Below are 26,004 nucleotides of genomic sequence, written 5' to 3' on the forward strand. Positions count from 1 at the left end.
GAAACTACCAAAAACAACAACAAAAGCAGATTTAAAGTCAGCATGAGGACTTTATTGGACTGTCAAATAACCGAAAGAGAATAAAAAGCTCTGCTGTCAGACTGAACAACTCGTGTTCTGCGTGTTAACAGTTTTATGGTTGTTGTGGATATCCAAACACACTCTGATTGCATGTCGTCATCCAGCTGCTCGGGGACTTTCCAGAAATAAAATAACTTTAAAAAAAATAAAATGTAGATAAGAGTTATTCCACTTTGTCTTCTTTCGTCGGCTCCAGGTTGTGAGAGTAGCAGCATTTCTCTCCGTTTGTGCACTTTCCCTGAAAACAGATCGTAACAATCATTAGAAAACAGAGAAATGCTGAAAGGTAGGTTTTGGCTGCTGGAAATCTACAGCGAGCGGCGACGGGACAAACTGACTTTACAATTATCACTTAAAGGTCTCCTATTATACTGTTGTTCATCAATATATCACAGGTCTCACATACATCCAGAGCCTGTCTCTGATTGGCTGGAACACCAAACAGATCATTGCAGCATTAAGGGGTGCAACAACTAATCGACTTAATCGTTTAAAATCGACCACCAAATTAGTTGCTAACTAATTCAGTCATCGATTCGTTGGTGACGTCATCACGTGTGTTTTACGCGCCGTTAAGCTCCAACGTTATTGGTCTTTTTATCGGTACTGGAGACATTTAAAAAATACGTCATGTATTATTGCTACAAAAACATTATATCGCAGTCTTAGTGTCGCCAACTCGTTTCTAACATGCAAAAAGACAAATATATATGCGTCTATGGTGTATTTTCGATCTTTCCAATCGAGACGAGATCTCTCTCCCCCGTCTGTTACCTCATTCCAGAGATGGAGTACTCGAGTCGGACTCGAGTGCCGATTTTCGGGACTCGTGACTTGACTCAGACTCGCGCACTGATTGACGCGACTCGGACTCGTGAATTCTCACGCACGATGACTTGGACTCGGACTCGAACACAGGTAATGATGACTCGTACTCGGACACTCCTTGGATGACTCGGACTTGAGCAAGTTTTCTCTGGAGTCTGATGTCCTCTGTGTCCTGGCGTGTGCACCTGCGAGGCGAGTTCACGTACTGGGCGCGCCCCCGCTGCTATACCAGTCTAAAGATGTCCAGAGACACACCCCGCATCGTGCTGTATGCTTTTAAAGATTTAGTTTCCATATTGGGAAAGAGCAGCGCAAAATGCACATTATGTGGACAGAAGATAGAAGAGAAGACGTCGAATTTCAATCGACACCTTTCACGCGGCACCCAGAAAAGTAATTAGAAATGCTACTTATGCTACTTAGTGGCTAACGTTAACGTTAGCCACTAAATTGACTCCACAAAGGTTTTAAGATGTCGGGTTAGATGGAGGTAGGGGTTGATATCACATCCTAGGGACCAAGTGCAGTTTTATTGTCTAGATCAGTGGTTCCCAAACGGTGTGCCGCGGCACACTGGTGTGCCGTGAGGCAAGTCCGGGTGTGCCGTGGGATTTTGTGACAACCATACGTTATTATTGCAATATACAACTACACAAAAATAATTATTTTTAAATATACTACATCAGTACTTTGTAGCTTTATATGTACGTAATCTGCGCGATTTGCGCGTCCACATCTCCACGTGCAGTGCTGCATAAACATGGCTGAGTCAGAGATAACTTTCGAGGGGTGGAGGTATGCCCATTACTTTGAGTTCGTCCGAAGAATAGACAGGAATGTGACGGTGAGGTGCAAACTGTGTCCAGGCCAGAAGCTGTTATCCACTGCTGGAAACACCACGTGGTCAAACCTCAACACACACCTGCAAAGAACACATGCTAAGGTGAAGCTACTGCACACGCTATTTGTTGTTTGTTTATAACACGTAGTCTGTTCTTCTTCTCTGTCTTCCGGTTTTTGCCTGTTTTGAATGACAAATACACACTACCGCCGCCTGCTGGTAAGGAAAGTTATTGCCACTCAGGCATGCGCAGTTCGTACGTGCTCGGCGAGTAAAGTAACGAGTTACTTTATGTAGATAGTAACGAAGTAGTGTAATATATTACTTTTTTTTAAAAAGTAATATTACATTTTTTTAGTAACGACCCCATCTCTGGAGTTGGCGTTCTCTACTCTGGTTTACATGAAGAACAACAGGAGGTCACGGCTCTCTGTTGAACAGGACTTGCGAGCGGCCCTCTCCTCAGTGCCACCAAGGATTACAAAATTCTGCGCGCCCCGACAGGCACATATATCTCACTAATTTGTAAGTCGGCAAAAATATTTACAATAGCACATGTTTCAATGCTGATTAATGAAATGTTACATTTATAATTTGTAGTTCAGGACCATGGACGATGCAGCTTCCTTGCATTGACAGTTCTCTGTGCTGAATTTCTGCTGTTTCCTTTGCCTCATTTCTAATGTTGTGACCTGTCTGGTTTAAAGGAGTGTGTTGCTGCTTTGATGAAGCCTAATTTGGTAAAGTTTCAAATTAATTTCTGAAATATTTCGTTAATAAATATTTCATGAGTAATATAGTTGTCTTTGTCACATTTTATTTGGCATTAGTAAATAATTATGCACATTTACAGATATTTTACATGATATGAGTGATAACACGTGTTATAAGGGCTATTTTGCACAATAGGTGTGCCTTGAGATCTTGGGCACAAAAAGTTTGGGAACCACTGGTCTAGATAGATACTGTTAAAAAGCTATACATGCCCTTGGTGATACTGCAGATGATGAGTAGCCTAGCCCTAGCCTACAATGAACGTGAAAATTAAAGACTGAAAATGATCTCCGTCACGGAGGCTCCATAACACATTACTCTAACGGAGCCTACACACGGCGGCGTGCGTTGCCGCTTCAACGCTTCTGCCCATTCACTTTGAATGGGGTGACGTCACGATTCGCCGAACTGCATTGTGGGAGCAAAGCGTAGCTTCTCTCGCGATGCTCGCTGCAAAAGTAGAGCAATGTTCTACTTTTGCCGCCTCGACGGAGGCGTCAGCCAATCAAATCCCGCGTATGCAAATCTGACAGCACAAGCGCTAGCCAATCAAACCGCGTGTATGTTGGGAGAGCCAGACCGCAGTTATTTCCCATATGTCAAAAAATGGAGGAGAAAATGATCGTGGCGGTACTATATGACCAGTCCCTCTTTACATACAGGGATACAAACCGGAGGAGCCAGGCATGGGGGGAGGTGGCAGAGACAGTGGGTGAAACTGGTAGGTTTTCGCCTGTTTGGGGAGTTTATATCCAGTGTACTTCGTTTGAATGGACAGCTAGCAAGCATAGACAGTATATTTAGCCAGCATGGATGTAGCATGAATGCTTTGCTTTGTATGTCCGGGGCGGGACATTCATGTGATTGGTTGTTGGTCACGTTGTTTGTAAAAAATCCCCATGGATATGTATATATATATATATATATATATATATGTGTAGGGGCCGTAAGGATGGAGTTCATATATATATATATTTACGGCCCCTACACACGGCGGCGTGCGTTACCGCTTGGCGGTGGGCGTGTCTGAAGCTTGGGGATATATATATATATATATATATAGGCTGTATTGAACACTATCATCAGAGTAATGTGATCAAATCAATAAGTAAAGATTCAGCCGATAACATGAACGCACATTGCTACTTAACATGCAGAATGTCGTCATTGTGCATGCTAAGTAGCAATGTGCTTTCTGGGGCTTAATCTTTATTGATATCATTTAAACGTTCACTTATTGGTTGTTGGACATTGTGATATTATTAAAAGCAATGTAGAGGAGCTACAGCTACATTTCAACACATATATCCACTAAGATTAATACATGAAGACTTGTGACTCGGACTTGACTTGGACTCTTCTTGGGTGACTTGGACTCGGACTCGAACACAGGTAATGGTGACTCGGACTCGACTCGGACACTCCTTGGGTGACTCGGACTTGGACTCGGACTCAACTACGACTCTCCCTAGGTGACTCGGACTCGAAGAGTGGGGACTCGAGAGTGACTTGGACTCGTGAATTGGTGACTTGACTACAACAGTGCCTCATTCACACCAACGCAACTCCGGTTCAAGCTCCGTGCTAGAGCTTTTCAGGTTCAGAACCGGTTCTTCGGTTTAGCTCTGGCTCTTTTCACACCGCCCAGAGTCCGACTGGTGCTGCGTCATTGCGTCATCGTTTGCGTCATGACGTAACCGTTTGCGTGCCTGCTTCATAAAGCCAAACCGCGCGGAAACCCCTCACAGCTGACACCGACAACAACAACAATGGCCGATTGTGCTCCAGCTTCCTCTGTACCTCTTCGGAAGACCAGATTCCCAGTAGGTAGCTGGTCTCTTCAGTGGACCACTGCTGCTGGTTAAGTTTCTCCATCGTTGTGTACAAGCTGGATAAAACGCGGGCTTCTTGTTGTTGTTCAGGAGTTGATCTGCCCCTGCCCCCGCCTCGATGTAAGCGTGATGTATGCGGTGCTTTTGCTCTGGCCGGACAATTTTTTGGTGCTTGAAACGAACCGGATTCCGGAGCTAAGAGGCTGCTCCGCTGCGGTGTGAACAGGAAAACCCGGTGCTTTTCAAGCTCCAGCTCCAAACCGGCCCCGAAACACCGTTGGTGTGATTGAGGTCTGTGTGCGAGGGGGCGGGGCAGTTTACACACACGCAGCTGCTACATGCAGCAACACACTGCGGAGATGGCGGAGAGAACGCGCTCCAAGGTGGTTAAACTTTACCCGTCTCGATGCTCGTTGCCTAAAGTGCAATAAGAGTTCAGCACGTAAGGGCGGTAACACGAGCAATTTGTCGAAACATTTATCAAAAGTGCTCCACATCCAGACGGAGGAATGCACCGGGTTCGACTGTCTTTCTCGCAGCTCTGTAGCTCCATCCACGAGTAACGTTTCCACGTCAGCAACAAACGGAGTTAACTCATTATACAAACGTGGGTTAATGATTAACCGAGTTATTTATTTTGTTAAAGTTTCAGCCATTCTGTTTACAGTTCTGTCATCACATTATTTAATACGATTTGTTAAAACATTGTTGTTTCTTTTGATGTGAAATATTATTTATTTTATTTAAATAAAAAGCAATGTTAGTTTTGTTCACAATTTGTTTAGTTAATTTAATAATATATGTATTTTTGAATCAAGTATTCATCTTTATTGTCTTCATAGTTTCCACATGCCTAAAACAACCTCAAGCTCAATCTAAAAGTTGATGGCTAAATAAGAGCGTTAGAGAAATTGTGCAAGGCATAATAGTCCCAATAGTCGATTAGTCGTTTCATTAATCGATTATCAAATGAGTCGTTTGTTTCAGCCCTGTTACCCATAATCCCCTCTGTTTCCAAAGTGCTGATTCTCTGTCTGTTACTTTAGATGGAAATAAGGAGCCCCTCCCCACGCATGTATGATTTCAGTATTTTTTTTAAAATACATAAAGGAAAATGGAAGTTAATGCAACTTCTAACAAAGCTTTCTCTGATAGCTCAAACATGGAACAGCTTGTGAGTGGATTCAACCCAAAGATAGATCCTAAAAGGGTAGACCAGGTAGCTTCGGTTCTCTCTCTTCCTCGAATCAGCGAGGACTTGTGAATAACTCATTAACGCATGATGGTGTTTGTGTGCTTCCCTCCTCTGCTCTAGGAAAAGAGTCAGGCGGCACTTTTCTAGGAAGAATAATAAACAAATAACCAGGAGGGTCCTAACGTTCAGCAGGAGTTAGAGAAGAGACCCTCCTACAGAGAAGAGAAGAGACCCTCCTACAGAGAAGAGAAGAGACCCTCCTACAGAGAAGAGAAGAGACCCTCCTACAGAGAAGAGAACCTCCTACAGAGAAGAGAAGAGACCCTCCTACAGAGAAGAGAAGAGACCCTCCTACAGAGAAGAGAAGAGACCCTCCTACAGAGAAGAGACCCTCCTACAGAGAAGAGAAGAGACCCTCCTACAGAGAAGAGAAGAGACCCTCCTACAGAGAAGAGACCTTCCTACAGAGAAGAGATCCTCCTACAGAGAAGAGACCCTCTTACAGAGAAGAGAAGAGACCCTCCTACAGAGAAGAGACCCTCCTACAGAGAAGAGACCCTCCTACAGAGAAGAGATCCTCCTACAGAGAAGAGACCCTCTTACAGAGAAGAGAAGAGACCCTCCTACAGAGAAGAGACCCTCCTACAGAGAAGAGACCCTCCTACAGAGAAGAGATCCTCCTACAGAGAAGAGACCCTCTTACAGAGAAGAGAAGAGACCCTCCTACAGAGAAGAGACCCTCCTACAGAGAAGAGACCCTCCTACAGAGAGGAGACCCTCCTACAGAGAAGAGACCCTCCTACAGAGAAGAGATCCTCCTACAGAGAGGAGACCCTCCTACAGAGAAGAGACCCTCCTACAGAGAAGAGACCCTCCTACAGAGAAGAGATCCTCCTACAGAGAGGAGACCCTCCTACAGAGAGGAGACCCTCCTACAGAGAGCGCACATGCTTTGAGGACATGGAGATGAAAGGTGAACCGACCACTTTGAACTTCTTGCAGTGGAAGTTTTTGAAGTCTCCAACATCTGTGATCTGGTTCTTCCTCTTGTTCTGGCACCTCTTCCTCTTGTCATTCAGACTGGTGGCTAAACCACCGCTGGGGGAGAGAGGAGGAGAGGTTAGAGAGGGAGGGAAGGGAACAAGGTAAGAAGGAGATAAAACAAGAGGAACAAAGGAGATGTAGAAGCGAACTTTGAAAAATGAAAAACAATGTTTTTAATAGTTTTATTCACCGAGATAACGATTGGCATCAGTTAAAGGGTCTAATAAAGGGTGTTAACAAGTATTTAAAAAGCCATAAATACACATTAACATTTGATTTGATCTGAATTAAGCTTGTGATTGATCAACTATCAAAATATTGGGGCATTCTTTTCTGTCAATCTATTAGTTAGCTATACTGTACAGATCTATTTGGACCATCCTCAAACCTGTGTGTGTGTGTATGTGTGTGTGTGGTCTAGCATTACTATACTTGTGGGGACCTAAATCTGTTTACACAGTCACGTGTGGGGACTGGCTTTCCTTATGGGGACAAAATGGAGGTCCCCATAAGGGGAATCATTCATTTTAGGGTGAAGACTTGGTTAGGTTAGGGTTAGTTATGTGTTGGTTATGGTTAAGGTTAGGATAAGTCTCCAGGAAATGCATGTAAGTGTGTGTGTGTAAGTGTGTGCGTGTGTGTGTGCGTATATATCTTGTGTTACCCAGATTTGGCTCTTGCTTTGGGCCCCCAGAAGGCCTGCGGGTTCTCCTGGAAGCGGGTCAGGTGGCGTTTACGGGACTGAGGGTTGGCGTCCTCCCTCACCGTGAAGCAGGCCTCTGAGCTGCACACACACACACACACACACACACACACACACACACACACACACACACACACACACACACACACACACACACACACACACACACACACACACACACACACACACACACACACACACACACACACACACACACACACACACACACACACACACACACACACACACACACACCACACACACACACACCACACACACACACACACACACACACACACACACACACACACACACACACACACACACACACACACACACACACACACACACACACACACACACACACACACACACACAAACAAATCAGAACTTCGTGTAAAGACAAGATATTTTCAGACTTTTAAAATGCCCTTATTGTAAAAGCAAACTCAAGTTAGACTCAAAAGAAACTGCTTACGAGTCTTTCCTGTCATGTATGTTTATGTCTGCACCTCAAACGACACGTCAAGAAAGTGATCCAAGCTAACTCTCGTTTGTGATTTGATAATGTTTAAATAATACGAAGTAACTTCTGGAAAAGGCAAAAGCTAGTCAGAATATATTCTAGTGAATCTAAACATGTTCACAGTATCAGGAATGCAACACGTGAAGGTAACAGTCAACATGTCAAGAGAAGGAGTCCAGGTGAGTCTCTGCGCTTCCTTCTTATTAAACTCCTGATAACTGTGTGTCTCTCAGGTGTGTGTCTCTCAGGTGTGTGTCTCTCAGGTGTGTGTCTCAGGTGTGTGTGTCTCTCAGGTGTGTGTCTCTCAGGTGTGTGTGTCTCTCAGGTGTGTGTGTCTCTCAGGTGTGTGTGTCTCTCAGGTGTGCATGTCTCCTCTCAGGTGCGTGTGTCTCTCAGGTGCGTGTGTCTCTCAGGTGCGTGTGTCTCTCAGGTGTGTGTGTGTCTCTCAGGTGTGTGTGTGTCTCTCAGGTGTGTGTGTGTCTCTCGTGTGTGTGTCTCTCGTGTGTGTGTCTTGTGTGTGTCTCTCAGGTGTGTGTGTCTCTCAGGTGTGTGTGTCTCTCAGGTGTGTGTGTGTCTCTCAGGTGTGTGTGTGTCTCTCAGGTGTGTGTGTCTCTCAGGTGTGTGTGTCTCTCAGGTGTGTGTGTCTCTCAGGTGCGTGTGTCTCAGGTGCGTGTGTCTCTCAGGTGTGTGTGTCTCTCAGGTGTGTGTGTCTCTCAGGTGTGTGTGTCTCTCAGGTGTGTGTGTCTCTCAGGTGTGTGTGTGTGTCTCTCAGGTGTGTGTGTGTGTCTCTCAGGTGCGTGTGTCTCTCAGGTGCGTGTGTCTCTCAGGTGCGTGTCTCTCAGGTGCGTGTGTCTCTCAGGTCTCTCAGGTGCGTGTGTCTCTCAGGTGCGTGTGTCTCTCAGGTCTCTCAGGTGCGTGTGTCTCTCAGGTGCGTGTGTCTCTCAGGTGTGTGTGTTTCTCTCTCTCAGGTGTGTGTGTGTCTCTCGTGTGTGTGTCTCTCGTGTGCGTGTGTCTCTCAGGTGCGTGTGTCTCTCAGGTGCGTGTGTCTCTCAGGTGTGTGTCTCTCAGGTGTGTGTGTCTCAGGTGTGTCTCCTCTCAGGTGTGTGTCTCTCAGGTGTGTGTCTCTCAGGTGTGTGTCTCTCAGGTGTGTGTCTCTCAGGTGTGTGTCTCTCAGGTGTGTGTCTCTCAGCTGTGTGTCTCTCAGGTGTGTGTCTCTCAGGTGTGTGTCTCTCAGGTGTGTCTCCTCTCAGGTGTGTCTCTCAGGTGTGTGTCTCTCAGGTGTGTGTCTCTCAGGTGTGTCTCCTCTCAGGTGTATGTCTCTCAGGTGTGTGTCTCAGGTGCGTGTCTCTCAGGCGTGTGTCTCTCAGGCGTGTGTCTCTCACCTGGGCTCCGTGGAGAGGATCTTGAAGGCGGGGCTTGTCTCTGACAGCTTCTCTCTCTTCACTGGATTGGACTTCTCCTGTGGCAACAACCAATCAGACAAGAGTTAGTCTAAATGATGCATTCAATGGATCCCCAGTCACGCAGCCTGAGGTCCAGCACCACCAGGAGGCTGAACTCTCTCCCCTCCCTATAAAGTTGACTTTGATAGTTATATTAGTTCATGTTACCCAGCAGCGCATGATGTCCCAGATGTCCGCAGGAGGCGCTGACGTCTTGATGCCGTTCTTACAGGCGTGAGAGAGAGAAACTCTGTGACCGGCGTGAAGGAGAGCCGACCTGCAGAGAGAGAGAGACAGGATTCAGAGCGGGAACGTTTGAAATATTCCAAAACTGACAAATCCCATTGCTGCTCAGGTGTGTGTTTCTACCTGAACTGCAGCAGGGGGGGGGTGGTGCAGTGTATCGTGCTGCTCAGACTGTCCACAGTGTAATACAGAGGAACATCTTCCAGCTCCTGAAACACAGGAACCACCTTCACATCATGTCTGCAGAACATACAATGTAGGGCTGCTCGATTATGGCAAAAATCATAATCTCGATTATTTGGGTCAATAATTGTAATTGCGATTATTCATTGACTTTGAAAACATCCATTTATTGTACTTTAAAGGAGAGGTGTCATGGCCATTTCCACTGATCATAATTCCATTGTTGAGGTCTACTAGAATAGATTTATACTGTGCAATTTTCCAAACTCACATTGTTTCGCTTACAGCATCTCTGTAAAGTATGTGTATTCACTCTCTCCACTAAACGGCTCGTTGCAGCTCTTGCCCCTCCCCCCCCCTCCCTGTGAGCCCAGTGTGCTCCGATTGGTCGGGACCAGTCGGGACGTTGTAAATCGCACTGAGCTCCGTGAAGGTGTGATTTCCTTGTTTAGCGAAACACAGCCAAACTCACCCTGAGCACACACAAAGTCACAGCCGAAGTAAAAACAATAAGTGTGGCTTGATATTGAGAAAGAAAAGGGTTGATAAACGCTGTGAGAATGGGTCTGCAGAGAGAATGGGTCTGCAGAGAGAATTTCGCCGCGATCCCAACTGTCTGTTATCAGCACGGATTGGTCCATTTCGTTCCGGGTACGACATGACATCATGATGTACCCCGAAGAATCAAATGGATGATGACGTTTCACCAACGAGGCGTTTTGGGGAGGTCTTTTCTGTATTAGAGTTTACTCGCTACAGGGTGTACTTTGAGGGTTTTGACTCTGCACACCGTTTACATACATAAAAACCTTCATAACACAAGGGGACGGGTACTAACCGGAAAAGCATGACATGTGACCTTTAAAACAAATAATTTGAACTTTTTAACTGTTGAATTATACGTTCAGGGTCATCAACTGAAAAACCAATACAAACTAAAATAAATTATACATTCATGTCTACATTTAAATAAATAATATCAAAATATTAAATACCAATCAACCTGAAAACTCCTCAACATATAGCCACCGTTTTGGTAAAACATATTCAACACATTCCACTCCGTTAAACATTAAAGGCTGGCCCACCGTCATGGTCCAGAAGTAACAGGAAATAAATGTTGAACTATTTAAGACCAAATAAAAATGTTTTGGTCACCATGGCAAATGCTGGTAGGGCTGCTCGCGTAATCTCTTAAAGATTGTTTGCTAGACACACCAGCCTGTTTACATGGTCTGGTTTCAGAGATGAGCGCAGGCAGGTGACGATATTGCCAATCTCGATTATGTGGGTCAATAATTGATATCCATCCATCCATCCATCTTCTCCCGCTTATCCGTGGTCGGGTCGCGGGGGTAGCAGTTCCAGCAGAGAGCCCCAAACTTTCTTTTCCCTGGCGACATCAACCAGCTCTGACTGGGGGATCCCAAGGCGCTCCCAGGCCAGCGAAGAGATATAATCCCTCCACCTGGTCCTAGGTCTACCCCTTGGTCTCTTCCCAGCTGGACGTGCCTGGAACACCTCCCTAGGGAGGCGCCCAGGTGGCATCCTAACTAGGTGCCCGAACCACCTCAACTGGCTCCTTTCGACGCGAAGGAGGAGATATAATAATTGATATCACGATTATTAAAAACATCAATTTATTGGAGAAAAAAATTTTTTAACAGTTTATTTGCAACACTTGATTACCCTGAACTTTAAGTATAATTCAACTGAAAAACCAAAACAATTTTTTTTAAGAAAAGTAATAATAAGAAAATGATCGTTTTATTTCGATTACATTGTTTTCGTAATCGTTGCAAGCCATAATCGTAATCGCGATTAAAATACGATTAATTGAGCAGCCCTAGTACAATGTGCATTTCACACACCTGACAATAACACAGAGAGAGAGTGGATAAAAAGGGGAATGAATACCGTTAGAAAAAAATCCCTCGTCCCCGGCTTGAACCTCAATCTCAGGATCCATGTATTTATGCTCCTCTCAAGAATGGAAGTAGTCAAAACAAAAAGAGAGAATTTGTTGTTTTTTTCTTAATCTCAAAATTCTGACTTTTTCTCAAAATCTCAAATTCTGTGTGTTTCTAAAGATTCTGACTTTTCCAATTTCTTTTTATTACTTTCTCAAAAATCCCAAAAATCTGAGTTTTTCTCAAAATCTAAAAATGCTGTCTTTCCCCCTAAATTCAGACTCTCTCTCAAAATGATATCTTTTAAAAAAAAATGAACATAATTCTGACTTTTTTCTCAAAATCCTGACTTTTTTTTAAAAATTCGGACTTTTTCTGAATACTTGAATCACTCGTCCCCGGCTTGAGCTTCAATCTCAGGATCGATGTATCTGTGATCCTCTCCAGAATGGAAGTAGTCATCGCATACAGACAGAGTTGGGTGTAACGCGTTACTGTAATAATATTACTTTTGTCGGTAACGGAGTAGTGTAACGCGCTACTTTTATAATTCAGTAATCACACTAGTTACTAACATTGCCCCGACACGCGTTACTTCGTTACTTACTAAAATCAGTCATAATCACACTGACAGACAAGAGGGCTTTCCGCCGCAGGTTTATATGTACGTAATCTGCGCGTCCACATCTCCACGTGCAGTGCTGCATAAACATGGCTGAGTCAGTGATAACTCTCGAGGGGTGGAGGTCTGCCCATTATTTTGAGTTCGTCCGAAGAATAGACGGGAATGTGACGGTGAGGTGCAAACTGTGTCCAGGCCAGAAGCTGTTATCCACTGCTGGAAACACCACGTGGTCAAACCTCAACACACACCTGCAAAGAACACATGCTAAGGTGAAGCTACCGCACAGCTATTTGTTGTTTGTTTATATCACGCAGTCTGTTCTTCTTCTCTGTCTTCCGGTTGTTGCCTGTTTTGAATGACGAATACACACTACCGCCGCCTGCTGGTAAGGAACGTTATTGCCACTCACGCGTGCTCGGCGAGTAAAGTAACGAGTAAAGTAACGAGTAAAGTAACGAGTAAAGTAACGAGTAAAGTAACGAGTTACTTTATGTAGATAGTAACGAAGTAGTGTAATATATTGCTTATTTTAAAGTAAAATGTAATATATTAAAAAAATTTAGTAACGACCCCATCTCTGCATACAGAGCATCAACTAGTTCCTGAACAGTGTCCTTCACATGCTGATATCCAAGAGAGGGAGTTACACAGTCACAAGATGGAGGAATACTAGTAGTTTTTTCTGAAAATGTCAAAATTCTGACTTTTTCTCAAAATTCTGACTTTTTCCCAAAATCTCAAAATCTGGACTTTTTCTCAAAATTCTGACTTTCTCTCAAAATCCTCACACGGTCACAAGATGGAGGAATACTGGTTCAAAGCAGTATTCAATGTTTAGCTTAGATTAGCTCCACGTCAGAAATGAGCATGCTTGATGTCTCTCTCCATAGAGGCTGAATCATCATGTTAATCACAGAGCTATCATATGCCTCAAACAGTCCTGATGCTCTTCTAGGTAATCACACATCCTGTCATGTTCACAGCTACAGTTGGGATACCTTTGTTATCATGTGACTCTCACATTGGAAGAGGACATTCAGTATTTTCCCAACATACCTCGGTCACCATGCTGAGCATCCCCTCGATCCGTTTGGCCGTCCCAAATCTGGACGGGTTTGTCGATACAGCGGACAGAACCTTCTGGACGAACTCCAGGTCGTGGATTGGCTCGGCCCAGATGGGACCCCCGAGCTGCAGGAGGACACACACAGGGGTGAGAGGGTCAGTTTTTGTGTTTTATAGTGGGGTCAACTCTGGGAATATAGTGGTGCAGGAATGAGTCCTAAAACCAAGAAATGACTGTTTTAGCACTTCCTGTTCCCTGGTGTCTGTCTGTCTCTCTGTCCGTCTCTCTGTCTGTCCGTCTCTCTGTCCGTCCGTCTCTCTGTCTGTCCGTCTGTCTGTCTCTCTGTCTGTCCGTCTGTCTCTCTGTCTGTCTGTCTCTCTGTCTGTCTGTCTCTCAGTCAGTCTGTCTCACTGTCTGTCTGTCCGTCCGTCTCTCTGTCTGTCCGTCTGTCTCTCTGTCCGTCTCTCTGTCCGTCTCTCTGTCCGTCTCTCTGTCCGTCTCTCTGTCTGTCCGTCTCTCTGTCTGTCCGTCTCTCTGTCTGTCCGTCTGTCTGTCTCTCTGTCCGTCTGTCTGTCCGTCTGTCTGTCTCTCTGTCCGTCTGTCTGTCCGTCTGTCCGTCTCTCTGTCCGTCCGTCTGTCTCTCTGTCCGTCTGTCTGTCCGTCTGTCCGTCTCTCTGTCCGTCCGTCTGTCTCTCTGTCCGTCCGTCTGTCTCTCTGTCCGTCTGTCTGTTCGTCTGTCTCTCTGTCCGTCTGTCTGTCTCTCCGTCCGTCTGTCTGTCTCTCTGTCCGTCCGTCCGTCCGTCTGTCTGTCTGTCTCTCCGTCCGTCTGTCTGTCCGTCTCTCTGTCCGTCTGTCTCTCTGTCCGTCTGTCCGTCTGTCTGTCTCTCTGTCCGTCTGTCTCTCTGTCCGTCTGTCTCTCTGTCCGTCCGTCTCTCTGTCTGTCCGTCTGTCTCTCTGTCCGTCTGTCTCTCTGTCCGTCTGTCTCTCTGTCCGTCTGTCTGTCCGTCTGTCTCTCTGTCCGTCTCTCTGTCTGTCTCTCTGTCCGTCTGTCTGTCACCTGATGTCTCTGCCCACAGATGTCACAGTGTGGTCCGACGGGCGGTCCGGTGGCTGGAGAATACTTCATACTGAAATTAGAGCAGAGTCGTATTAACTACACAGGAACAACTAACAGACGTCACTCCACAGCATGACTATAACTCATGGGAAACATCAGAGAGTGTCGTTGGTACAGTGTGAGGTGTCTTCTTACTGTTTCCCGTTGGTGGTCCTCCGGCCCATCCGCTGCAGGTGGAAGGAGCCGCAGCCCACACAGTTATACACCAGAGCCTGTTTACTGAGAAGAAGACGAGTGTTAGACTGTGTGCTTAACTGCTGACTACAACTAATCATTTCAATGTGAGCATGTATGCTAGTAAATGTACACATACGTTTGAATAGGGTACAGGTATGCCAGAGAGACTGTTTTTTTGTTTAAGGTTGAACAATATTGCTATATAGTGGCGACATCTGTGGTCCATGGATTGTAAAAGACTACAATTCCCAGGGTGCCAGCCAATGAAGAGACACAGGTTTACACAGTGCTTAACCCTTTACTTTTGACTGTCCAACAGAAATGAGGTCAATCTGCTAGAGTTATGCCTCCTTTGTTTTGACACTGATCTCTGTTGTTCACCGTGTGTGGAGACTGTTCTATTCGATTTAGTTTAACTACGCAGGCCGCATAAAATGAAGGCAAGTCATTGAAACCTTGAGCAAAAGAAAGTCATGTGTGTGAGACACGGAACATGTACGTTTTAAGTGGCGGCAACAACAGAAACTCAGGAATGTGGCCGCAGCAAGCACATCCCGTTTGTAACATGTATTCATTTGGCTTTCTAACTCTCCTCACAAGTCACATAAGTATTCAACATTATATTCGTATACCTTCCCATATTTCTATTTCTTCTGCTGCTGCCATTATTATTGTTGCATTGGTCCGGTTTCAGGGTCATTCATTATATTTTCAATGTTAGGAGAGACAGTACAGTGTGTGTGTGTGTGTGTGTGTGTGTGTGTGCGTGTGTATGTGCGTACCTGACAGAGTTCTTCACCGTGACCTGTCCTGTGAACACTCGTAGGAACACCCTAATGTAGAAGTCCACGCTGACGCAGAGCAGAGGTTGGATGTATCTCTGGTAAACCCCGGCCCTCTGGTCCACACTGTGGAGGAGGATACGCAGCGCCTGAGGGGACAGAGAGACACCTTGAATGCTTCATGATGGGAGGATACGCAGCGCCTGAGGGGACAGAGAGAGACACCTTGAATGCTTCATGATGGGAGGATACGCAGCGCCTGAGGGGACAGAGAGAGACACCTTGAATGATTCATGATGGGAGGATACGCAGCGCCTGAGGGGACAGAGAGACACTTTGAATGCTTTCATGATGGGAGAGGTCTTGCACCACTTACAAATAAAGACTATGAACAGGTCATAAGGCTGGGGGAAGCAGAAGAGACGTGAAGAGGACGCAGAGACGTGAAGAGGACGCAGAGACCTTTAGACAGACGCTGAGGTGGCCTTCTTGTTGTTGGACTGGTTAGTAATATGAACTGCTATCTTTTATGTAATGTTTGGCTCTGTCAGGAAAGTTAACACTAGTTTTTCCATCACAAGTAATCAAAACAAATTATCTTTATGTCATTATTTATGACAATCATTTCCACTTGTTCTGGGCTCGTCCACAAATAATTATTCTATGCCATAAGCAAAACGAATCCCCTTTCAAATGTGACTTTTCAGGCCTGCTACATAAGTCCATGTCTTAAACTTGACATCCCATCAACAGATGACGGGATATGAGACCTGGAATCCTTGTTATGGAAGACTCTTTTTCTCCATGAGGCTTCAGGAGAATACGTTTGAGGAAACTCGGAAAAAGTGGTAGCAATTTATTTCCCAGAGACAGACTCCCTGCTGCGTTTCTCTGTAAACAGAAAACACTCCTTGCTTGTTTGAGCTATGGTTGTGTGGATGACTGTAGAGATTCAAACTGATAGTGATTGTGCAAACTGTAATATAAACACTAGGGATGCCAGCGATTATTCGAATATTCGTTACAGTCTCCATAATCAAAAATAATTTTTAAAATTCGATTTTATTTATATATTTCTTTATTATTATTATTTATGTTTTGTTTTTTTCCTGGCTTAGTTTCAACCAAAATATAGACTAATGCTAATAATAGTAATAGTATTAATAATTGTAAATGGCCATTGGTCACACGACCAGTTTGTTTAACGGCCCGTCCACACTACAGCTTCGACAGCTTCAAAAACGGTTTCCAACGCTTCTGCCCATCCACTTTGAATGGGGTGACGTCACTTTTCGCCGAACTGCATTGTGGGAAGCAGAGCGGAGCTTTCCTGGCGTTTCAGGCTGCAAAAGTTGAGCAATGTTCAACTTTTGAAGCTTCTGAAGCTTTCGGTGGAAGCGTCAGCCAATCAAATCATATGCCAGTACAAGCTCTAGCCAATCAAACCGCTGCTTGTGTGTCAGGGGCGGGAGATTCATGTGATTGGTTGTTGGTCGAGCTTCAGACACGCCCAGCTCCAAGCTTTTTTTTAAGCTGTAGTGTGGACGGGCCGTAAACTTGGAGGAAGCCAGCTGCGCAGCCCTTCGCTGCTACACACCGACCCCGCCCTCCCCCCCCTCCTCTCCGTCACACGTGCGATTGATTTATTGGAGTGAGAATACAACTAAAGATGAACAAAGGAAAGAAGAGTTCCTCGTGGAACTACTTCAAACTGATTAGTGCAAATGAAGTCAAATGCAAGTAGAGTACTTCGTGACCACAGAGTGTGAATGTTGTGATCAGCTGTTTTAGCGCAGCTCTCCAGTGAAGTGGGGGGGGGGGGGGGGGGGGAGGAGTCTCCCTCCGCAGCCGGTTGGCATAGTTTTGGCACAATTCCGTTGTACAGACCGACGTTAACAGCAGGGCGTCGAATAATCGATTATTATTCGCCAGGACTGTCCGATTTTGATCATGGTCAGTTTCTGGCATCCCTAATAAACACCACATAGTTCAGAAAAATAAAACTTCAGTTGCTCTAAATCTAAAGAGTGTTGCATCATTCTGCTCTGCATGTTGCAGAGAGCTGCAGGAGACACACACACACACACACACACCTCAACAAAGGATCATCACATGTTTAAATGCAAATAAGGGGACATGTCTATGCATGAACTGTGTGTGTATGTGTGCGTGTGGTTATTGTTGTACTGTGTGCTTACACGTGTGTGTGTTTTGAGTGTGTGTGTGTGTGTGTGTGTGTGTGTGTGTGCTCACCATCTCATGGCAGTATTTGGCTTTGATGGACACAGAGCCGTATTTGCTGTAGCACGTCTCTGTGTTGTTTCCTGCCATCACCGCCATGTCAGTGCACGTTACACACAGCAGACCTGAGAGAGAGACAGTGAGTCAGCAGAAACACAACTGAGAGGAAGAATACACACTCACTTGAGACTGACTTTAAAGGTCCCCTATTATCCTGTTTTACATCAATATATCACAGGTCTCAGATATATACAAAACCTGTCTCTGATTGGCTGAACCACCAAACAGATCATTGCAGCATTACCCATAATCCCCTCTGTTTCAGCCCTGTTTTCCAAAGTGCTGATTCTCTGTCTGTTACTTTAGATGAAAATAAGGAGCCCCTCCCCACGCCCCTCTGAGAGAGATTTGGTTACAAAGAACTCAATGGTGCTCTAGAGGAGATTCAGGTGATAAGGTGGGGGGGTTACCTTGGTTGCTGATTTTCAGACAGGTTTTTATAGAAATGGATCAAAAAGAGAGAGAATCTTTGTTCCTGAAACTTTCAGAGTCTCTTTCCACAGAGGGGACACATGTTGATGAAGAAGAGACATGAAGAAGAGGGGACACATGTTGATGTAGAAGAGACATGAAGAAGAGGGGACACATGTTGATGTAGAAGAGACATGAAGAAGAGGGGACACATGTTGATGTAGAAGAGACATGAAGAAGAGGGGACACATGTTGATGTAGAAGAGACATGAAGAAGAGGGGACACATGTTGATGTAGAAGAGACATGAAGAAGAGGGGACACATGTTGATGTAGAAGAGACATGAAGAAGAGGGGACACATGTTGATGTAGAAGAGACATGAAGAAGAGGGGACACATGTTGATGTAGGGGACACATGTTGATGTAGAAGAGACATGAAGAAGAGGGACACATGTTGATTTAGAAGAGACATGAAGAAGAGGGGACACATGTTGATGTAGAAGAGACATGAAGAAGAGGGGACACATGTTGATGTAGAAGAGACATGAAGAAGAGGGGATACATGTTGATGTAGAAGAGACATGAAGAAGAGGGGACACATGTTGATGTAGAAGAGACATGAAGAAGAGGGGACACATGTTGATGTAGAAGAGACATGAAGAAGAGGGGACACATGTTGATGTAGAAGAGACATGAAGAAGAGGGGACACATGTTGAGGTAGAAGAGACATGAAGAAGAGGGGACACATGTTGATGTAGAAGAGACATGAAGAAGAGGGGACACATGTTGATGTAGAAGAGACATGAAGAAGAGGGGACACATGTTGATGTAGAAGAGACATGAAGAAGAGGGGACACATGTTGATGTAGAAGAGACATGAAGAAGAGGGGACACATGTTGATGTAGAAGAGACATGAAGAAGAGGATTTTGAGTGACACAGAAACCTATAAAACACTACAGGAAGGGAAACCCCCCAAAAATCTGACGTTTACCATTTACAGTTTAATTGTAGCTTGTTGTTTTGCATTTAATATCAGACAGATGAGAGGCCGTCGTGCTGTTATTTGAAGCAGGAAATGAACCACAGAGGACGTTTTGGACGAGTTACTGACGGACTGTAAACTTACTCTCCAGTCCTAAAGTAAAAAGTCTGTATTCCTCACCTCCTTCACCAACAGACTGCACGGCTGCATCTAAAAAGGCAGAAGGACTCCCATAGGGATCCAGATCGATGACGTCATAACGATCCTTCCTCCCTCGCATCTCGTACATCAGCATACTGCAGAGAAACCAATATGAGACAACATCAATGACCAGTGACGGAAAAGATGCTCAGACAGGAAGTCATAGTAAAGATTGGAAGGCTTTGTTGTCATGTGCACAATAGCTAAAGCATAGGTAAAGCAATCAAACTCATAAGTCAAACATCAGTGAGGCGGATAAGAAACAGAGAGTTTCCCTGAAAGCTCTGAGGTACCTGGCGTCCCTGCAGCTGGCGCTCAGCAGGTGTTCGACCCCGTTATATTCGGCGTTTCTGGCGATCAGCGCGGCCGCCTTGGAGGAGAAGTCGTTGGCCGTGACGCTCTTCAGACCCGGGACCTCCAGGGCGAAACGAACCGAGCGCAGACCGGACGCAGAGAGACCCTCGAGCACCCGGAGACCCCGCTGAGAGAGAGAGAGGGGTGAGGGGAAGGGAGAGAGAGGGGTGTTAAAGGTGAATGGATTATTGTTTGGCCACAAAGGGGCAGCAGAGACAACATTGAGACATTTACATGTTGTAAGGATGGATGGATAGATGGATGTATAGAGAGATAGATGGATAGAGGGATAGATGTAAAGAAAAAAGAAAAACGGGGCTACAACGGAGCTGATCCAGATTTACGTCCGATATGACGTAATATCTGAAATGTGGACCCACGGCCCAATCAGAAACGTTGCATGGGTACCCGGTACCCGGCATTTTCTTATCGGTTCTCATCTGGAACCGAGTTTCGGTTCCCAACCCTACCCACGGCCCAATCAGAAACGTTGCTATCAGAAATAATGCCCGACTGTTTTGGACGTAATATGGTCGGTGTTTACATTAGCATCGCTAACACTCAGAGCTAACCTGTACTGGAGAGCATGTGTGTGAAGAAGCAGGAAGTAAAAAGGAACTCACCTTGTGGTGTAACCGGCAAGAGAGAAAGCCTTTGAGCTCCAGACTGTTTCAGATCCTTGATAATCCATGATATGGCGTTTCATCACGGCAGCATTTAGTTTAGACAGGCAAAGATAATAATAAAAGAATATATAATAATAATAATCAAATAAAGAAATCAACCCACTGTACCTCACATTTCTCCCCCACGGTTGCCGTCTCCATCGGGGTCTCCTCTCCGTTTTTCTCGTCCGTCTGAGCGTCGACCTCCTCCTCCTCCTCCGACAGAGACACCACCACCCGCTCCGTCTCCCCCGGCAACACCAGCTTCACCCCCCGCTGAGCGAGCACCTCTCTGGCATATTCTGTGAGCACCGCACATCTGAGGGGGAGGGGGGGGCATACATCTTATATATAAGCATGTACTGTGTATATATATCAAGACTTGGTGACTGATGTTAAACAGACAAATGTTGACAAAGTACAGACTGAGTGCTCACAACCATAGAAACAGGCTATTTTATTATTATTATTGTATCTGTGTTATTGTGTTGCACTGTTGGAGGAGCCTGTGACCTAAGATTTTCATTGATATATTTACACTGTAGCCAGACCCGGCGCCAGAACAAATCTAAAGGGAGGGCATACAAAACCGTCATATATATCAAACAGCAAGGCCAACAGACGCACACTTATCGCAAATACTTACACAAACAAAGGGCAACATAGAAACCACTTTGAAACAATAGGCGCATTTTCACACTGCGGTACTTTTCCCACAAAGGTTCATGTGAACTTAGTTCATGTGAACTCTTTTATCGCGTGCACACCAAAAAGAGCCGGTACTAAAATTAGTTCATGTGAACCTTTTTACCCCCACGAAAGTCCCTGCTAGAGAGCAGAGAGCTGCTAGAGAGCAGGGACTTTCGTGCGGCTCTCTTGTGAGAAAAGAGCTATATTTCTGATTGGCTGGAAGGATTGCAAACCACGCCCCGTAAAACTCCCAAAAAGTTTTGTGAAGCCGCCATTTTATTATCCTCGCATTAGCATTATTAGCATTAGCATTAGCCCAGCGCAGAAACGCAGAGAGACTAACTTATGGCAACACAAAAGAAAACATGGGAGTGGTGGAGATGAGGAGGTGTCGGCGTTCTGGCGATTTACTCGGAAGGCTTCAGTAGAAGCTGCTGGGAGTCCCAGCAGCTTCTACTGAAGCCAGTCCCCAACTCCGGGGACTTCCGGCCGGGGACTTTGGGCGGCAGTATACGCCGTGAAGTGGTTTGCGGCCTGCCAGTAAACCCAAAGCAGAAGAAGAACAAGTGACGTCAGCGGCTTCATTTGCCTAATCCTCCCCCAGGGACTTATTCCGGTGTGAACGCGATCTGTACTTAGTTCATGCGAACTAAAGAGTTCACATGAACTAAGTTCACATGAACCTTTGTGGGAAAAGTACCGCAGTGTGAATGCGCCTATTGTGTGCGTGGCAGCACAAACACTGGAGCAAGGCACACTGGTTACGGATGGCAGCTTCCTCATCGTTGCACTCGGAGAGAAATAGACGGAGACGATGAACTGGTTAGCTCTATGTCGTGAGAGGTGTGTGTTGCTGTGTGGGGAATGCTTTCCATTATTCTGGCCAACTCTGCATCTTTGTACTGCAGCGTATACTCAAACAGGAAGAGCCCACTGCCTGAGTCGGACATGCTGTGGAGTGAATCGTGGTCACCTCTGAGAGGGAGTTGGTTGACAGCTAAAAAAGCTATAATATCAACGACAGCTGACACGTAATAACGGCTCCGTGCAGCTGATCTGCACCAAAGCCCTCATTTCCTTATTTGTTTCCTCGCGTATCTGTCTCTCCACTTTGATGCGGCATGCCTTAGCAGTCCTTTATCAGTCTGTAATGCGTGTTTCCACAGGATTGTAGCTGACATCCTCGTGGATTCATCTTCTTATTACAGACACATGCATTTCCTAACATTCGGTCTATATGCTGTCAAATGTATTATCTCTTGGATTTACACACGGCATCTATTGCACGTCTGTCCGTCCTGGGAGAGGGATCCCTCCTCTGTTGCTCTCCCTGAGGTTTCTCCCATGTTCCCCTTTAAACTGAAGTTTTTCCTTGTACGATGTGAGGGTCTAAGGACAGAGGGTCTAAGGACACAGGGTCTAAGGACAGAGGGTCTAAGGACAGAGGGTCTAAGGACACAGGGTCTAAGGACAGAGGGTGTCGTTTTTCTCATACTGATATTCTGAACAATCTGTGTTGTTGTATTTGCTGTAAAGTGTCTCTACTGTAGGCTATTTTTATTGTATGTACAGCACTTTGGCTCCACCAAAAATCGTTTATAAATGTGCTATATAAATAAAACTTGATTTGATTTGATTTGATCTGATACAGACTGATCCAGATTTGAATTATTTTCTACGTCACAGAAGGGGTGCTCCGCTTATTGGCCAATTCTCCACCTATCAGGGGAATGAGAGTTTGGGCCACGGCCGGCCATTGCCGCTCGAAAGCGCTGGAGACGCTGTAGTACATATGCCAGGCCTGTAAGTGGGTTAGTGCTAGATCGTATACCTCCTGGGTTTTAGGCGGAAGTGACGTGATCTGCCACCGAGGACTAGAGACGTGCTATATAAATAAAACTTGATTTGATTTTCCAGTCGCAAAAACCTTTGACAGTAAAAGCCGCATCAGATGAAGACGTATTGACTTTAAACTGTCTACAGGGGAAACAAAAGGCTGCGTCTGCTTTTAACGAATCTTCAAGCCGTGGTCTGTTGTGTTCCATCCAGCGGCAAAAGTGCGCTTCTTTCCTGAAAACAATCTCCCTGGATAACGATCCTGTTTCACCTGGTTGGGTTTATTAACCCCAAGATCATCTGGGGCTGTTGGTCTTTGAGCGCTTGCTGGCCCAATAGCACCTGTTGATGTGCTGCAAGGTAGCGTCTGTAGCTGAGAGTGCTCTCAGCTAAAAAGCACTCAAATACCGCATTTAAAATCTGAAGAACTCAGTGTGCATCTAGACCGGGTGACGACACTACCTATTGACTCAGCAATCACTGTAAGTTATATTCTTGTTTAAATAGACTTCTCTGTTTCATGTATTCTACTCTGTATAATTGTTCTGTAGTTATTGTAGCTAAAACGGCGCTTTTGAGAGATTTTAAATCTCAGATCTGCTCAAGTGAACCTGTTACACAGGTCTCAGTGGGTCACTCAACCATGTATTACAATAGGCAGGAACGCTCTGCTGTCGCCCATCAGCTGTAGAGAGTTAACTAATTAGAGGGGCGTGGCCCCACAGCTGTCGGACAGCTCGGAGTCGGCTTGACTTGACACAAATGTGTTTAATCGTTAATGTCAGATGTACTAAGTAAATACATTTGTTCCTGCTCAAGATTAGATTCAACTTTATTGTTATTGCACAGATTACAGGTACTGAGACAACGAAATGCAGTTTAGCTTCTAACCAGGTGCAACAGGCAGTAAAGTGAAACAATGGCCGACTGTTTTGGACGTAGTATGGTCGGTGTTTACATTAGCATCGCTAACACTCAGAGCTAACCTGTACTGGAGAGCATGTGTGTGAAGAAGCAGGAAGTAAAAAGGAACTCACCTTGTGGTATAACCGGCCAGAGAGAAAGCCTTTGAGCTCCAGACTGTTTCAGAGAGAATCCTTGATAATCCATGATATGGCGTTTCATCACGGCAGCATTTAGTTTAGACAGTAGCTGCCAGGTCCCGCATAAGCTCCGCCCCCTCCTTTTATTTAAAGCTTTATATATATATATATATACACTCTTTACCGGTTCACTATGCTATTGCAAAACTGGGTGAGTTTGAATGAGAGAACGACCTAATTTGTGTGACAAGTGATTACAAGTTTAAAGATATCTCAACTGTACTTTATAAACCCAAGGAGACCCATGTCTGTCGAGTTGTGTATTTGTGTTTTCTTAATAATAAAAGCCAAAGCAGCCGATGTGCATTCTTACGTCAGATCTCTGTTGAACTCCTGCACCGGGTTGTAGAACACCTCGTTAGCGCTGGGGAACAAGATGGCCGCCTTGCCCTCCTTCACCACCGTCTCCCCAGGTAAGAGTCCAACAGGAGGCGTCTTCTTCTCCTCCTCCTCTGCTGCCCCACATTGAGCCGCTGTGGGAGGGGGAACCTCAGAGGAAGGGTTCAGAGGATCCATGGAGCTCAGGCCTCTGCTTCTGAAGATCCAGGGAAACGTCCGTGCGGCTGGGAGCAAGCAGAGAGGATGATGGGAGATGATGAAGGAGAGAAGACGAGCCGTCAGCATCAAGATGCGACACCTGGGAGAGAAGAGGACACCAAGAGGTTTTTAAGAGTTTGCAACAAGAACTTAGATATTGTACTTATGTAAACGTAGTAATAATGCAGTACCAGCTACTTCTAGATTAGTATACGGCCGTTTTAAATGCAGTGAAAATCAAGTCGTATAGCGGAGTGTTATTTAAAGTATAATGTAAATATATCTGACAGTATTTACACTTTGAACCTTATAGATCAGGTTTAAGCATATACATTATAGATAATATGAATAAATATGATAGAGACAGATGAATTATTAAGCGATGATTTACTTGATCTAAGTAATCCATACAACAAAATACATTGACATAAAGCAGAGATCTTCAGATTACTAGAGAACATTTTCCCTTTTAAGAATTAAATAATTTAGTGAGGTTTTACTTGATTACTGTTATAATGATTTGACTAGTAGGTAGGTAGGTAGGTAGGTAGGTAGGTAGGTAGGTAGGTAGGTAGGTAGGTAGGTAGGTAGGTAGGTAGGTAGGTAGGTAGGTAGGTAGGTAGGTAGGTAGGTAGGTAGGTAGGTAGGTAGGTAGGTAGGTAGGTAGGTAGGTAGGTAGGTAGGTAGGTAGGTAGGTAGGTAGGTAGGTAGGTAGGTAGGTAGGTAGGTAGGTAGGTAGGTAGGTAGGTAGGTAGGTAGGTAGGTACAGACAGAGAGACAGATACATTTAGCTTCTGTAATTAAATCAGTGTTGATACTTGAGTCATCATCAAACCTTCAATTCACATTATTATCAAAACGCAAAAACAGCCATCTTCAGATGACTAACATGAGAATAGTTTAGATTTGAGAGATTATTTAGTGAGGATTTACTGTTAATAACAACAATCACTAAAGGGAATACATGAAGCTAATGTGTGTACTCTGTAGCTTCAGCTGCTTATATCTTAACAACAGCAATACCATGTGGAGTGACAACATGTATGGCTCAATGAAAGAAAGCTTTTGCATTTTTAACCAAGAAACACATGATATATGTATTATTTAGAGAGGAATTACTCAACTCACTATGAATGACAGCAAGCAGCAGTGTAGTAAACCAAGTGAATACATGAGACTAATGTGAGTAATCTGTAGCCTTAGCTCCTTGTCTTTTAACACAGCAACAACATGTGGAGTGAACACATTTATGACTCAAAGAAAACACTTTTTTTGTATTGTTAACACATAAATAAATGATGTTACTTCACACCAAGGTATTAGCTCCTTTGCTAACGATGCTAACCCTTACAAACAGATTTACCTGTGACGCCTCCCTGCACGCGGACACTGCTCTTCTAATGTTGCAGGTGTGTTTATGATGTTAAAGTTATTTAAATGAACAGACAGGTTTCTGCTTCCTCCCCGCTTCAGTACACACTCCTGCTTCCTCTCACGTTAGCACATGGAGGTCGCCATGTTTTGGAGCGTCTCTACGGAAGCCTGAGC

At 45.0% G+C, this 26,004-nt stretch overlaps 1 protein-coding gene across 1 annotated transcript; it reads right to left on the reverse strand.

The window, feature by feature from the left end:
• Positions 1–30: 30 nt before the first annotated feature.
• trmt1 (tRNA methyltransferase 1) lies at positions 31–26,004 on the reverse strand. Its single transcript, XM_034198463.1, has 16 exons — positions 25,820–26,004; positions 24,233–24,556; positions 20,420–20,609; positions 19,565–19,752; positions 19,251–19,366; positions 17,626–17,738; positions 15,373–15,521; positions 14,549–14,632; positions 14,354–14,423; positions 13,287–13,421; positions 9,636–9,721; positions 9,435–9,543; positions 9,207–9,283; positions 7,260–7,379; positions 6,535–6,649; positions 31–319 (listed from the first exon to the last, which is right to left on the reverse strand). Exons 2-16 carry the CDS (start codon positions 24,541–24,543, stop codon positions 245–247), a joined length of 1,938 nt encoding a protein of 645 aa, XP_034054354.1. The 5' UTR covers positions 24,544–24,556; positions 25,820–26,004; the 3' UTR covers positions 31–244.

This window comes from Gymnodraco acuticeps, unplaced genomic scaffold, assembly GCF_902827175.1.
Source record: "Gymnodraco acuticeps unplaced genomic scaffold, fGymAcu1.1, whole genome shotgun sequence".
Taxonomy (NCBI): Eukaryota; Metazoa; Chordata; class Actinopteri; order Perciformes; family Bathydraconidae; genus Gymnodraco; species Gymnodraco acuticeps.

Excerpts from the sequence above, each read along its gene's own strand:
- trmt1 (XM_034198463.1), bottom strand. The coding sequence starts at position 24,543 with ATGCTGACGGCTCGTCTTCTCTCCTTCATCATCTCCCATCATCCTCTC. Across the intron at positions 19,753-20,419 it reads CCGTGGGGGAGAAATGTGAG|CGGGGTCTCCGGGTGCTCGA; the intron begins GTACAGTGGGTT and ends TCTCTCTCTCAG. Across the intron at positions 14,424-14,548 it reads AGGACCACCAACGGGAAACA|TATGAAGTATTCTCCAGCCA; the intron begins GTAAGAAGACAC and ends CTCTAATTTCAG.